The sequence below is a fragment of the Gopherus flavomarginatus genome, chromosome 1 (assembly GCF_025201925.1).
Source record: "Gopherus flavomarginatus isolate rGopFla2 chromosome 1, rGopFla2.mat.asm, whole genome shotgun sequence".
In the NCBI taxonomy this organism is placed as follows: Eukaryota; Metazoa; Chordata; order Testudines; family Testudinidae; genus Gopherus; species Gopherus flavomarginatus.
Genome location: NC_066617.1, coordinates 99,965,239 through 99,979,860, shown reverse-complemented (window position 1 = coordinate 99,979,860; position 14,622 = coordinate 99,965,239). Strand labels below are relative to the sequence as shown.

The window sequence follows — 14,622 nt, the reverse complement described above, 5'->3', positions numbered from 1 at the left end:
CGGTATCACTCCCAATGGGAACACTCAGTCCAACATAAGTGCCTTTCTTGGCTATCTGCCTAAACCTTAGGGATTCCCCCTCGTCTAGCATCTTGGCAGAGCAAAGTTGGGATTTCTTGTTGGGCTGTAATGAAGAGGACCTGCCATGTTGTTAAATAGATGAGAGCACCGCAGCTGCTGCTCGCTCACTGGGAGGGAGACAACAAACTAGTCCCAAGTTCCCATTTATGTACCTGCTCCAGCTGATCACAGGAATCACACTGGCTGTTGCCAGGGACAGTGTGACTGTACAGACTGCAGAAATATGCCTTGCCAGACCCACCTTACTATTGTACAAGTGCTCCGTCGTTTGAATAAATTTCAGGCCTCGAAACATGCCCCAGGGGAGCCAGCAGTGTGTCTGTTGAGGGGATGGCATAAATGCCTGCGTCTCATCAAAAAGAACAAGCACACCAAGGAAGAGAGGGACTTGTATTTATTCTGAGAGAAGTTCAAGAGTGACCCAGCCTCTGCAGGGGAAAGGATAGCTGTGCGGCTCCACCAAGGGCAGGGGAGTCACAAAGGTTTGTGTGGGGTGGATTTTAATGTTCATGAAAGGAAAGTCCAATAGCTGTGGACTAGAAGCAGGAATAATGTAAGCTTAACTCTGCTACTCTCTGCTGATGCACCTCAGTTCTGTTCTGCACCTGCCTGGGCAGGTGCATGTGCACACTGTGACAAAGTGGGGCTGTTCTTAATGTTTCCTCTGAATACTGTGTGGGTGCCTCAGTTTCTGGCTGACACTCTGTCTCCGTGGCAACTAATGGCCTGGGCCCTTCCCCCCTGCAAGGGGATGCTAAAGGTGTGGGAAAACAAAGAGGTCAGGTGACCTCCTGGCCCGGGAAAGGAACAAAGCCCAGAGGAGGAGGGGCTGGAGGGGGTTTCAGTTTGAAGCTGGCTGAAAAATGGAGAGGGGTGTGCCAACGGGTCTGTGGCCTCCCTGGGGCCCCAGATGGACCTAACTAAAGGGGGTCCTGTTGTCTGTACTGGCAAGACCTGTCTTGGACTGTGTTCCTGTCGTCTAAATAAACCTGTTTGGCTGGCTGAGAGTCATGGTGAATTGCAGGAAGCCGGGGGTGCAGGGCCTTGATTCCCCCACACTTGTGACACACACACCCATGCACCAGGTTTTTGTAGAGCTGTTCACAACCCTAGTTCTATTTCCTGCTTGGTGCCAGTTAATTTTGACCCCAGCAATGTGTATGAGTAGTCCCAATTGCTCTATACATTCTGCATGGCTTTGCACTGATCTACCTTATTACCTGCTGTCGCCTAGCTCTGTCAGGTCCCTGTGGTGGAGTTCCTCAGTCTTCTCTAGCCTTGCCTAACCTAATTAATTTTGAGTCCTCTGCAAATGTTGCCCCCTCACCTTTTTTGGGATCACTGATAAATATATTGTTATGCTGAAAGGTGACAGTGGCTGCCAGCAGGTGGGTATTGAGATCCAAGACCCATTCATAGGCCTCCTTAAGCCAATGTCAACAGAAGCAGCGACAAAGCCCTTTTATGTGGTTAAAAACAGCTGGAAGCTTTGGGGCTACAACCTGGGGAACTAGCCTGCATGACAGGTAAGAGCTAAGTGCATGGCCTGAGGGGTGGTCCTGGCTGCAAACGCAGGGACTAGAATATGGGTTGCAAGCCGTGTGTGTTGGAGGCAAAATGCTGGGTGAAGCTGATATAAGTGTGATCCTGAGAGGAAGCAGGAAGACCAGTTTTCTTGGGCACAGAGCCTGGTGGAGGGTTAGATTTGGGGATTTCTGAGCAATGAAATTGTCTGTTCTTGTTTGCTTCCACTATGTTGAGGGAAACAGGACTTTGTGTACATATTTTTGTAACCAAGAATATACAGTAACTCCTCACTTAAAGTTGTTCCAGCTAACGTTGTTTCATTGCTGATCAATTAGGGAACATGATTGTTTAAAGTTGTCCAATGCTCCCTTCTAACATTGTTCAGCAGCCACCTGCTTGCAGGAAGAGCAGCCCTTTCGAGCTACCTGGTCGGGGTTTGGAACCAGGGTGGACCAGCAGCCCCCCTATCAGCTCCGCGCTCCCCTAAGTTCCTTGTGCTGCAGCCGCCCAGCAGGCTATCAATCGGCAGTTCAGCTGTCCCTCCCCCCACTGCTATGTGCTCCTCCTGCCCTCTTCCTTGGAGCTGCTCTCAAGAGACTCCTGCTTGCTGTGCAGGGGGCTGTCAGGGTGTCCCCCTGCTCCTGCACCACACTTACCCCTTCTCCATATAGAGCAGGGAGAGGTCAAGGACAGAGAGAACTTGGGACAGCACCTGCTGTCTCAACTTCCTGATCCACTTAAAATGACAATGCACTTAAGAGTGGGTCAACTTACTTAAAGAGGCAGTGCGCATCTCTCTTCCCCCCCCCCCACAAGGTGTGTGTCTGTCTCTGTCTGCTATGCTGTCTCCCCTCCCTCATGTTCCTGCTGCCTTGTGTGAGAGGCTACATTAACAATAATGCATTAACCCTTGAGAGCTCAGCTGAGTGCCGGTTCATCATTTAGTAATAAGGCATTCCCTGGGACAGGGCTGGCTCTAGCCATTTCGTTGCCCCAAGCACGGCAGCACGCCGCGGGGGGCGCTCTGCCGCTCGCTGGTCCCGCGGCTCTGGTGGACCTCCCGCAGGCATCCCTGCGGAGGGTCCGCTGGTCCTGCGGCTCCGGTGGAGCATCCGCAGGCACGCCTGCGGGAGGTCCACCATAGCCGCGGGACCAGCGGACCCTCCGGAGGCACGCCTGTGGGAGGTCCACCAGAGCTGCCTGCCGCCCTCCCGGCAACCAGCAGAGCGCCCCTTGCGGCATGCCACCCCAAGCACGCCCTTGGCGCACTGCAGTCTGGAGCCGGCCCTGCCCTGGGAAATATCCCTCCTTCTTCCAGCCTATAATCTCACCATCTCAAGGAAGCTTCACAATCATCATAGCTGTGAACAGTATTAAATTGTTTGTTTATAACGTATACTGTGTATATCTATATAATATATAGATTTTTGTCTGGTGAAAAAAAGTCCCTGGAACCTAACCCCCCCATTTACATTAATTCTTATGGGGAAATTGGATTTGCTTAATGTTGTTTCGCTTAAAGTCACATTTTTCAGGAACATAACTACAATGTTAAGTGAGGAGTTACTGTACCTGACACATAACAGATTTCCCATTCTAACAGAAAAAATCCTGCAAGGGCCTGAATACTGGCTTAACTGCTTGGGCCAAAGGGGCAACCCTATTTAAATACCGAAGCTCTGGGACATCCTATTGTTAGCTGTAAACCACAATTTAAATTGTCCGTAAGTTCCTAGCCTTTATTTTCTGTCTCTTAACCAGTTCCTGATCCATGATCATGGTTTGTATCTCAATTGCCTACTTTATTTACAGACTCTCTCAGAAGCTTTCAGACAAATCCAGATAAACTCTTTATCTGCCAGTTCTCCTTTATCCGCTTGCTAATCAAACTCTGGCTCCTCACTGATTCACCAGTGGGCTCAGAGCTGCCAAGGCTGCTCTCCCACGCTGGCCTGGCTCTATGAAGAAAAATTATGTTTGTTCTGCACAGATCTTTCTGTAGCAAGGAGGATAAAAGATCAGATGCAAGTACTGAGTGAACGGACAGAGGTAGATGAAAGGTTGGGTGGGGGGCAGCTGGAGATGATGGAGGATGGGAGTAATATAGTTTTCTCTCCTGAAGAGAGTTGTCTTGATGCCCTAGAGTTTAATTATTTCAGCAGCTGAAGAGTGAGAGGTATTTCTGCGTGGGTATGCACCTGCACATGCTGGAGTGCATGTTTCCCATTCATTTGTAATCGTACATGGGGAGCAGCTGCTTTAGAGTAAGTCCTTTTGTAGCTATATAATTTCTCCATAGTATTTGTACGTAGTCACAGATGTGCTCCAGTGCCTCAGTGCAATGCAGCCACATATTGGCCCTGTACATTGGATGTGCCTTGATAAACCCGTTCCTCAAATTGGCTGGCACTATCCATGAGGTTATATGGCTTGTGTCCCAGGCACATTGGCATGGCCTTCAGTGCCAAGGCCAGTCCCCAAGGCTGGGTGCTGTGTGTTCAGTCGCTGTGGAATTCACTCCTTGCTGAAGAATCTAAGCTGAAATTGAAAAATGTCTTAGGTCCCATGATTGTGAGGAAAAGCTTGAAAATGGGACTGGTACGTAACATGCTGCCTGCCTGAGTGTGCAGCTGGCCTAGTCCAATAGCACTGAGTGGTGTCAACTGTGCCATTTGTTAATGAGTTAATTCTGAAATCCGCTGATGACAATTTTGTGTGAGACCAACGTGAAGCTGAGTTCAATATCAAAATAAACAGCACAGGGGAGATTGTATTGATTATTCACGTTCATCTTTAATTCAGTAAAAACCTAGATTTGTAAAATGTACCTGAAGCTGCCACAGAAGAGTGCTACAAAAGCCTGCAGTAGAGCACATGGGGCCTTCCACCAAGGGAAAGCTCTGAGATCCTATTAGGTGACGTATAACAGGCAACGTGGGCAGGACAGCTAAAGGAAATCAGGTACTGCAGATACAGTGAAGCATGATGAAGATACAATTTCTACATTCATAGCCACCCCTTCACTCTTATAGTAAACTAGAGCAACTGGGAGATCGGCTTAAGATGAGGACTGCCGAACTGAGCAGGATGGTAGGTTTGACTGTTTCCAGCCCAGGATTATGCATCATTGGATGATAGAAATGTGGTAAGTACTGCTCTCTGGCCGGAGGGAAACAGCCCTGTGGAATGTCACTGTGAGCCCTGGTGCCAGCTTGGTCTGTGGGTATCTCATCCCATTGGACTGGCAGTAGAAAAGCAGAACTGCAAAGGGCAACTTGTACCATCTGATCGGTCTGCTCACCAGTTAAAAAGGATCTAATTCCCCTAAGGCATTTCATCTGCAACTAAGTGCTCTTACTAACCAGCAGCCGTGGCAATTTTCCCCAAAAACCCATCATCCTTCAGATGACATACAGCTGATGGCCCAGCCCATGGGTTGTTGAGGGAGAAACATAAAAAGCTGCTCTCCGAGAGAGGTAGGCATTAGTGGGTAGTTGCAGGGGCTCAGAGCAGGCAACCACCATCATCCACACCCAGACATCACCCTTTATGACTTCAACCCTGTTTAGGGAGGTGGTGTAAAAGCTCAGCAGCTAACCTCAAACTGTGGGGCCATGACACGCTGCATGCAGCAACTTCTCATGCTCCTAGCCAAAAGGGCTCTGATCTCAGGTGTGAAATGCAACAAAAGCATACCGCAGTCAGTTCTAGCTTCAATACAAGCATCAGCGACAGCAACTGTGGCATTAAAGACAACCCTAGCTGCTCTTTCTTTAGCTCTTTTAATGGTCCCTTCTGTCTCACTTGGGGGATGCTCTTTCCCCTGTAATCTTTAGAATCTAGCCAATACCAGTCTGAGCCCCAGCATGTTGTCGCATTCTTCATTTGGCAAACTGTGATGATTTTACCATGTTTTCTCCCCTCCTGCTGCACACCAATGCTTGCTCTCAGACCAGTTGTGGTCAGACAGCATTGCTTTCCTCTCTGCAGAGTGCATGATAGCTCCTGGCCTGCAGTCCTACAACACACTGTGATTTGTGTAGGTTCTACAGCAAATTCATGTATTTATGGTTTGGATTCGTCAGCAATGGGATTTAAGATCAGAAGGTGAATCAGCAGCAGGGTCCAGAGGTCTGCAAAGAGGCCAGCGTTTGTGCTCAAGGCAACTCGACATTGTCATCTTTAATTCAAGCACTGCTTTTTAAGAGAAGTTGTTAGTGAGGCCAGGGTCAGGCCCCAGGCACAGGAGATAGAGGGAGAGATGTGAGTCTTGAGACGAAAGAACTGGTGGAGGACTCCAAAAAAGCTGACAGTATTTTAATGAATGTAAAATGTAGGAGTTCAGATTGCCGTCCACCCCCTTTCGTGTGTCTTTTAGCCAGCATGTCAGAACAATGTCTTAATATTCACAGTGACAGCTCCAGCAAAATCAAAACAGAGTCAGTCCCAGACTTCCCTCCCCAGAAGAGCATACAGACTACTCTAAGCTGCATGCACCAGGGTGAAATCCAAGCTTTGGATACATGCGTCTAGTCAGTATCCTCTCAGACAAGGGATACACATAAACAGCATCCAATCCTATTGTCCTCTGGATCTAAAAAAACAACTTGGAATGTTCATGATTCAGGGAAAGTACTGGCTGCTCTTGAGAATCAGTACCTTAAACAGAATCCACCCAGCTCTTATGAATGACCACACCCCAACAGATGGCAAAGAACATGCTGTTCTGTGTCAACTTCCTGCATCCTTTCCATGCTCCCCGTTTCAGGCCTCTTGTGGGCATCACAACTCATCCAATCCATTGAATTTACTTAAGATTCCTTCCCCTCAAATGAATTTAGCGCTGATAAAAATGTGTCCAATTGATAGGCCTTCAGACTGGCATTTTTTTAGACCCGGGATTAGTGATACATGGGCAGAAACAACATAAGTTTGCCCCCATCCTAGCAACATGGCTCAGGTCTAAGTTACATGTCAGCCACGCTGAGGTGGAAAGATGAGCTGTTCTAATAGCTCAAATCAAGGCCTGATCTCCTGGCTGAGACCGCTAATAAAAGGGAAGATCGAAGTCAGCCATGGTGCTGTCTTGTGAGACATAGATATCTGTCCCCTTAGAACTGGGCTAGGAGTGGGGGGGTGTCCCCCAACTCTAACTGGGCAGCCATAATCTGGTAACAACTTTATCTATATATTTATTTTTAACAAAACCCATTGCTGTGGTCTCTGAGCACAAAGTTTTAGTGATTCCTTGAGGTGGGATCACATTGGAAGCAGCAACCTTGTGGTGAAAAGCTTTGTTTCCCAGTCCCACACTGACACTCTTTCCCCTTTGACAGCAGGCCCCTGTGGGAGTTGAGGATGAAGGCCCAGGCTCTCTTTTTTATTTTATTTTTTCCTCTTCCTGGTTCCACCTACTCCAGCCAATGCTCAGTGAGCTCTGCTGAATTTCCATCTTCACTTCCTGTGACTGCAAGAAGCCAGAGTCTCCCACCATCTGAACAAGCCTACTCACCCTGTGCAACTAGATACGGTGACCGTGTCCAGTCGTGCCTACTACAGGCAGATCTGTACAAAGGCATGTCTGAGAGCTGTCCCTGCCTGAATGCACCTGGGTGTGGCTGGTGACCAGTGGCACACTGGTGAGTGCCAACCACTCTGAGCTTGGGATGCTTTGAGGAAGGCTGCGTGTTCAAAAGAGGGACATGACACACAAGGCCAGCACATTCTTTAAACCATCCAATCTAGAGCAGGATGATAATAAGAGGGGCCCTTTGCTCCAAAAGTCAGGATCTCCAGCATTCAATTGTTCTCCTAGGCGCCTCAGAAGGCGGTGGTGATGGCAGCACTGGAGGGGATAGTCTGAGAGTTGAGTGCTACACTGGGGGGAGGGTCCAGCAGGAACAGGGTATCTGGCAGTGGCAGCAATGTTTATAATCTAGGCGATGCGCTCCAGCTGCCCCTCCCCTGGGGCCTCTCCTGTTGAGCAGGGGAATGATCTGAAATCCTGTTACCTCTTCTCCATCTTCTGCATCTGTAGACTGAGTGAGGTGAAGCTGGCCAGGAGGTCAGTGACCTCATCCACCTGCCGTAGAAACAATGCAGTTTGTTATCATAAGACAAGCACAGGCCGCAAGGGAAGGAAGACTGAGCTTAAAACGGGATGTACTCCTTGCCTGGAAGGGCTCACATGTGTAGATGAGTGAGGAAATTCAATGTCCTCAGTCCATTTGGTCTTTGACCTCTCTGCTGAGTCTGCCGTTAAGGGTACCCTGGGCACTGGCAATGCTTTCTGTGTTGTGAATATCTACCCACCAGAATACAGACATTCTTTTCACTACCCACTCCCACCAAATGAGTTACTACAACACCTAGCTACTGTGAATCTTTCCGTCATTACATCTGGGCTCTAATGTGAACCAGTGACATGGGGGGGAATGTGTTTGTATCCTGGTCCCAGTCTTGGATGTTACTCTACTGAAGCTGTCTATTCTCTCTTGGATGTATGTGTGAAACCAGCAACGCAGTATGGGAGTCACTCTGGCTGCCTCTTACCTGCTCTTTAGTACTGGTCCTCTGTAACCTGGAGCAGAGATCATCCAAATGCTCCCGCTGCTCATGCTGCCCAAGGCGCTCCAGGTATTCCCGCAACATCTGGATAATCTGAAACAGGCAATATGGTGAAATGCAAGAGCAGGACAGCTTTAACCAAGGCAGTGCACCGGTGGTACAAGGACAGAGGGACAACAGCAGCAGGCAGGCTATTAGCAGTACTGCCACAAGCACAGTGTTGCTTCTGAGGTCTGGGGGTAGGCACCCACACAGGAGAGCAGAGCCATGCTCCAAAACAGCTGGACAGTGCCATTTGTAGAGGCGCAGTCCAGTGTGTCTCCAGAAGACAGGCCACATATTAATCAGATGCTGAGTTTTTTCAGAGGGGCTGGCCATTCAATTGATTCCTATCCATAGCTATTAGACCATAGTGATGAGACCAAAAGACCAAAGTCCTCAAAGGGCCAGCCTCACATCCAGTGGTTCCCTGGGTAAAAAATTCTTGTTGCTTTCTCCCTCTCAGGTCTTGCGTTACCCAAATCTCCTCCCTTTCCTATCCCCTGTTCCCTGACTTGTGAACCTGGGCAGGTGGGGGTTCAGGGCCTGCCAACCAGCACTCCAGGAAAGTGCATGGCTGTTCCTATTAGTCAGCTAGCTCGCCTAATGCCAGCACTGGGAGAACACATAAGGGGATTTCTTAGGGGTCCCTCCTATAGCCATTTCTTAGTTCTCACTAGCTGCCATTCAGTGCATTTTAGGGCCCACAAGCGCTGGAGAGATCCTGCAACAATTCCAAGTGGTGTTTAGGGAGATGCTCTCCAGACGCAGAGAGAGGTGGGTTATCAAAGTCTGGGAGGGAGAAGGTCAGGAGTCCTGGAATTGCTAGCACGCTGGAGCAGCTGAGGTCCTCAAGCGAGGCACTTAAAGCAGTTGCTAAACCCCACATGTCCTACAGAGTACACCGAAGAAAGGCAGTGCTTGGAGAGCAGATGCACACGGTATCAGAGAGCATGAATGTTTCTCACCTGCTTCACTTCAAGGCGCACGGCCTCCAGGCTCTGAGAGAGCCCTTCCTGCAGGATGTTCAGCTTGGACTTGGCGAGGTGCAGAGGAGTTCTCCCGGCTCGATCCAAGGCATCGACTCTGGCTCCTGAAAGGTGCACATGCACGGGGAGAGAGAGGTTGGTTTAAAAGTGGCGGTGGCCCTGGGGGAAGGTCAAAGAAGTGGTGGTGGTAGCTTTATAATTTGTTAAGAGGAAATGTTACCTCCACGCAGCAGCAGGGTGATGACAGGAACATGGTTTGTGCAGGCAGCTGGGAAGGGAAAACACAAGAGACACAACTCAGAATAGAGCTACAGTCTAGGGAAGGGGATCCTGCTCAAGTTCTAAGCCCCCTGGGCATCACAGCACAGGCAACCAGCTCCCTACAGGGTTCTTTGTCAGAGGGTACAGCAGCACTCCCTTTTGAAGCCTGCTCACCAATCAGGGTTTACAGCCTCTGCCAGCAAGCTGGATAGTCTCTAAAATGGGCCTCATGTTTCTCAGGGCCAGTAGGAGGAAGGAGATGTACTTCCTTCAGCTCTGACCCTTACGCCTTCAATTAAAGAACAAAGCTGATGGAATCCCAAGAGTCTAGAACAGAGAGTGGTTGCCACAATACAGGGGAAGGAAGGAAGGAAACTAATGGGGATCTTCACAACTCTGGGCACAAAGATCATTAGGTTACAGAAGCCCTGATTTCAAGCTCCTGGCGCTTACCCAAGTGTAATGCAGTGTTCCCCAGTCCATCTCTCTGGTTCGGGTCTGCCCCATGGTCCAAAAGCAACTGCACTAGAAACAATTAAATGGACCTATTTCAGTCTCTTCCCTTTGCCCAGCAGGTGTAAGAGGGAAGAGCCAGCATTGCCCACAATTAACGGTTTAGAGAATCTTGAGAGGCAGCACATGCACATGCCAGGGATTGAAGGGGAAATGCTGCTTTTAGCAAGGTGTGCAATTAAGGAAATGCAGAGATTCCTCCAAAACCCCTCCCACAAGGAAACTGGATCATGGAACAACCCTTCCCACTCACCGATGCGATCATTGCCATTGCAGGAGGCGAAGTGCAGGGCCGTACGGCCTTTGTCATCTGCAGCACAGGGGTCAACCCCATCTTCTAAGAGTTGCTGCACTGACATCGCCGAGAAAGAGAGAAGGGGAGACCGTGTTAATTGGGAGGGAAAGCTGATCAGTAGAGCAGCTATGAGACACGCAACCAGATGAGTGCAAGAGCCAGATATGGGAATGAGAGAGACTGATGATGGAAAGGGATCCCCTTGTCCCACCTTATTTGTTCCTCTCTGCTCCCATCCATCCAACTACCCCTCCAACGCCAATGGAAGGGAGACCCTGGTGCAACTTAGACTGCCTCCGTTCCTCAGCAGAGAAGGAAATGTTTCTTTATGGGGAGAATGAGTAACAAGTACAACTCACAGTCACGGGACATTATTGGAGCAAACAGAATTCATGGATTCCAAGGCCCAAAGGAACCACTGTGGACATCTAGTCTGACCTCCTGTGTAACACAGGCTACAGAGCATTTTTTGTTTTTTTAAATCCACCCTTGATTTAACAATGGTCAGTGATGGAGAATCCACCATGACCCTTGGTAAATTGTTCCACTGGTTAATTACCCTCACTGTTGACATCTTATTTCCAGACTGAATTTGTCTAGCTTCCACTTCCACCCACTGGATTGTGCTATGCCTTTGTGTGCCAGAACGAAAAGCCCATTATCAAACATTTGTTCCACATGTAGATACTTATGGACTGTAATCAAATCACAGCTTAACCGTCTCTTTGTTAGATTCAAAGAGCTGAATCTAGATAGTTTAACACTGTAAAGCATCTTTTCTAATCCCTTAAGCATTCTCATGGCTCTTCTTCAAGGTCAGTGACCTTTGAATACTAGAAGCAGTGAAATGAGCGAGGTTAAGATTACAAGAGTTATCAGTCCTCATTCTTTGGGGTATAAATTAATCCCCAGCTCAGAAGGAAGCTCCCCCTGCATGGTTATTCAATTAGGGGGCTTTAAGTCTTGCTCTAAAGCATTCATTACTGGCCAGTGTTGGAGGCAGGACACTGGAGTGATCCAGCTATTGGTCTGTTCTAGTGTGGGGGTTCCAACATTACCTTCCTCCTGGGTTCTAGGGTTGGAACCATTATTACAACTGGGATTCCTTCCCTTGCCCCTCCTGGATTGTTTCTAAACTTGGTGGGGAAAAATGGTTCAGGGTTAAAATTGGAAGTAACACCTGAAAAGATGACTTTGCCCTTAGAATAAGTGCAATTCTGCTATCTTAGCCAGGGGACAAGGAGAAAGACTGACAGGCCAACTAGGAGGAAACATTAATGTGAAGTCCCACTTAATTATCTCCCAAGACCAGCAGGAAACAATTTAACCTTTCTCATTCTGACCATGTTTTGAGATGAGTGAAGATTTGGTGCAATGACAGAAAAGATCAAAGATTATTTCCAAGCTGATGAGTAACTGATTCAATACCAATCACTTCACTGGCACGACAGTATATAAAACATTGCAAGATTTAATACAGGGATCTGCATATAGATTTAGAACACATTTTACAACTATAATACAGTGGGACATATGACTTTTAATACAAAAGTCATACTGAATAAGTCATTTCTGACTCAGTACCTCAAGCTGAGATATGTTCATTAGCGTGCTGCATCAACAGATTTCAAAGCCCTTCACAAAAATGAGCAAGCGTCATCTCCCTGCCTTACAGATGGGAAAATGGGCACTCAGTGACTTGCCTAAAGTCAAAGAGTGAGTCAATACTCAATATTGTTGCTTTGTTCTCCCTCATCTGTCTGTATCCATGGGTTGTCTCTTGTCTTATACTTAGCTTGTAAACTCTTTTTGGGCAGGGATCATCTTTCTGTTCTATGTACAGCACCTAGTACAGTGGGGTCCTGGTCTGTGACTGGGATGCGTAGGTGATATGGTCATACAAATAACAGTAGCAGAGGCAGGAATAGAATCTGCACTGCCTGAGTCCTGTTCTCCTATCTGGTGTGTCATGCTTCCTGACAACAGACTGGGGCTGTTTGTGCAACAGTCACCTGTCTTTCTTTCAAAAAGAGCTTTGCTCTCCTGTCCTGCTGCAGAGTGACATATTACTATTGTTGTTACCTTGGCTGAAGTCTCTGTCACATAGAAAAAAAACCATGAACTGGAGAGGGTAGAAATGCTAGATTGAACTTTACACCCGCCCTGTCCTAACAGAACAAAACTATTTCTGCATGTGCAATGTCTGAACTGCTGCTTCTACAAACCACCTGCATTTCCCTTTCCTCCCCTCCAAAGCCAATTGCAAAACTGCCCTTCCAGGGAAAGGTTCTGAGTCGACCTGGCCTTTGCAGGCTCACCTGTTTCTAAGTCGTTAGCATTGGCGGATTCTCTCAATCGTTTCAAAGCTGTGGAAAAGAGAAAGGATTACTGCAAAGAACATAGAGAACAGGGGTAGTTCCATTATTAGAACCCTCTCTTCAGGTCAAGTCCCAAATTCAGGAGCTAAACCACACTGGAAGGATTGGCTTGTCCCTAGAGGAAGGGATATGTGAGATCAGGGCCCCAGGTAGCAGGAGACTTCATGCTTTTCTTCGAAAGGTGGTCATTAGCCTTTCCTGCCAGACAGCACTTCCCAAGGAAGCCTCTTTGTAGCGTAACACCGACAGATCCTGGTCCTCAACCTCAGACCTCTGGAGCTAAGTGCATGAGCCTCTACTGCATGAGCTAAAAGCCATATGGCTGTTAGCTAAGGCTGCAGAGCAGACTCATTAACCTCTCTAAGTGGTCTTGGTGCCCCAAGAGGGGACAGAACACCACACCCAGGAAGTGTGTGGGTTACAGTAGCTCAAATTTGAAAGTGAATGAGAACCTTTTCCCAACTCTCCCATGCAGCTAATCTTAGGCCTGGTCTACACTGGGGGAGGAATCGATCTAACTTACGCAACTTCAGCTACATGAATAACATAGCTGAAGTTGATATACTTAGATCTACTTAACATGGTATCTTCACTGCAGTAAGTCAATAGCTGACACTCTCCTGTCGAATCCACCTGCGCCTCTTGCCATGGTGGAGTCCAAGGGAGAGCGCTCGGTGGTCGAATTATCACGTCTAGTCTAGACACGATAAATCGACACCCGCTAGATCACTGCCTGTTGATCCACAGGGTAATGTAGACAAGCCCTTAGATTCTGCCATCTCCTCTCTACTTCACCAATGAAGGGTGTATGCATTCTAATAAAACATCTTTATTGGAAGGGTAGGTTATACAAGGGCTTCCACCTAGACTCGGACAACTTGGCTATGTGTCTGTACCTGGTTACCCATCTCATGTCCCATTGCCAGCATTGACTCAGAGTCAGGTTGCTGCAATGTCATGCTATTACTACCATCCTTTTTCCTTCCCAGAGTGTTTCTTCCTTATATATTAATGGAAAGTATTGTGCTTCTTTGTATTCTTAGCAGCAGAGTGGGAAATGGCTCTTGATGGGGTTTGACTAGCACCAACTGAGTGACCTGTATTCCTCTTTGGTGTTTGCCATCCCGTGCACCAGAATAAGTCTCCAGCCTTTATGGTTGCAGAGGGCACGCCGTAAACAAAATATATGCCAGGACATCTGTCAGCGCCTACAGCCAACTTGACCCAACAGTTTGGCAGAGTTTTAGTTCTGAAGCCTAGCGATATGACTTATGCTAGCCATTTCATTGCTAACCAATTGTTTAGCACAGCTCGTTTTACTGTGAATGGACTCTCATTATAACGTATTAGAGGCCAGAGCTGGGCTGGGGCCTGACTGGAGGAGGGTACCACCATTAACTGTTTTCCAATCAGACGTATGGTCTTCGGGGGGACAGGGCGGGGGCCCAGGCTGGAGCAGAGTCCTAGACTGCATTTCCTGCTCCCCTGCACCAGCTGGACCCAGCAAGGCCCCTCCAACCGAGGGAAAGAGGTCACAGAGTGGGGCCCCCCGCTTCTCCCCTTGGCCGGGAGGGGAGGGGGCTCCCTCCTTGCGCTCGAGCCTCATGCCAGCAGGGGGGCTGCGCCCAGGCCCTCCCCTGCGGGGACTGCGCCCATCTCCCCGCCCCGCGCTCGCCCCTCACCGTGGATCTCTTTGCCCGTCGGCCCCAGGGCGCGGTGCAGCCGGGCGGCCCTGCGCTGGCGGCGGGCGGGGATCTTGCCCGCCGGCGGGTCGCGCTGCCACAGGACGTGCAGGAAGCCGAGCGAGGCCGGGCCCAGCGGCTCCGGGGGGCCTCGCAGCGCGAACCCGGCCCCCGGGGGCCTCGGCGCCTCGTCCGAGGCCGCCACGGCCGCGCCAGCGCCAGCGCCTTCCATCCCCGCTGCCCCCGCGCGGCCTCCCGGCTTCCGAGGGCAGGACCCAGACGCGCTGACA

The 14,622-nt window shown here is 49.1% G+C and overlaps 1 protein-coding gene and 1 long non-coding RNA gene across 2 annotated transcripts in view; both read right to left on the bottom strand.

Annotated features, from left to right (window-relative positions):
- LOC127039197 (uncharacterized) overlaps positions 1 to 14,622 on the bottom strand; it is a 100,662-nt gene that overhangs the window by 53,857 nt on the left and 32,183 nt on the right. The window lies entirely within an intron of this gene.
- ANKRD54 (ankyrin repeat domain 54) lies at positions 5,910 to 14,584 on the bottom strand. The gene is made up of 8 exons (XM_050932384.1): positions 14,333 to 14,584; positions 12,591 to 12,638; positions 10,231 to 10,329; positions 9,918 to 9,989; positions 9,424 to 9,471; positions 9,183 to 9,307; positions 8,161 to 8,268; positions 5,910 to 7,690 (listed from the first exon to the last, which is right to left on the bottom strand). Exons 1-8 carry the CDS (start codon positions 14,562 to 14,564, stop codon positions 7,616 to 7,618), a joined length of 807 nt encoding a protein of 268 aa, XP_050788341.1. The 5' UTR covers positions 14,565 to 14,584; the 3' UTR covers positions 5,910 to 7,615.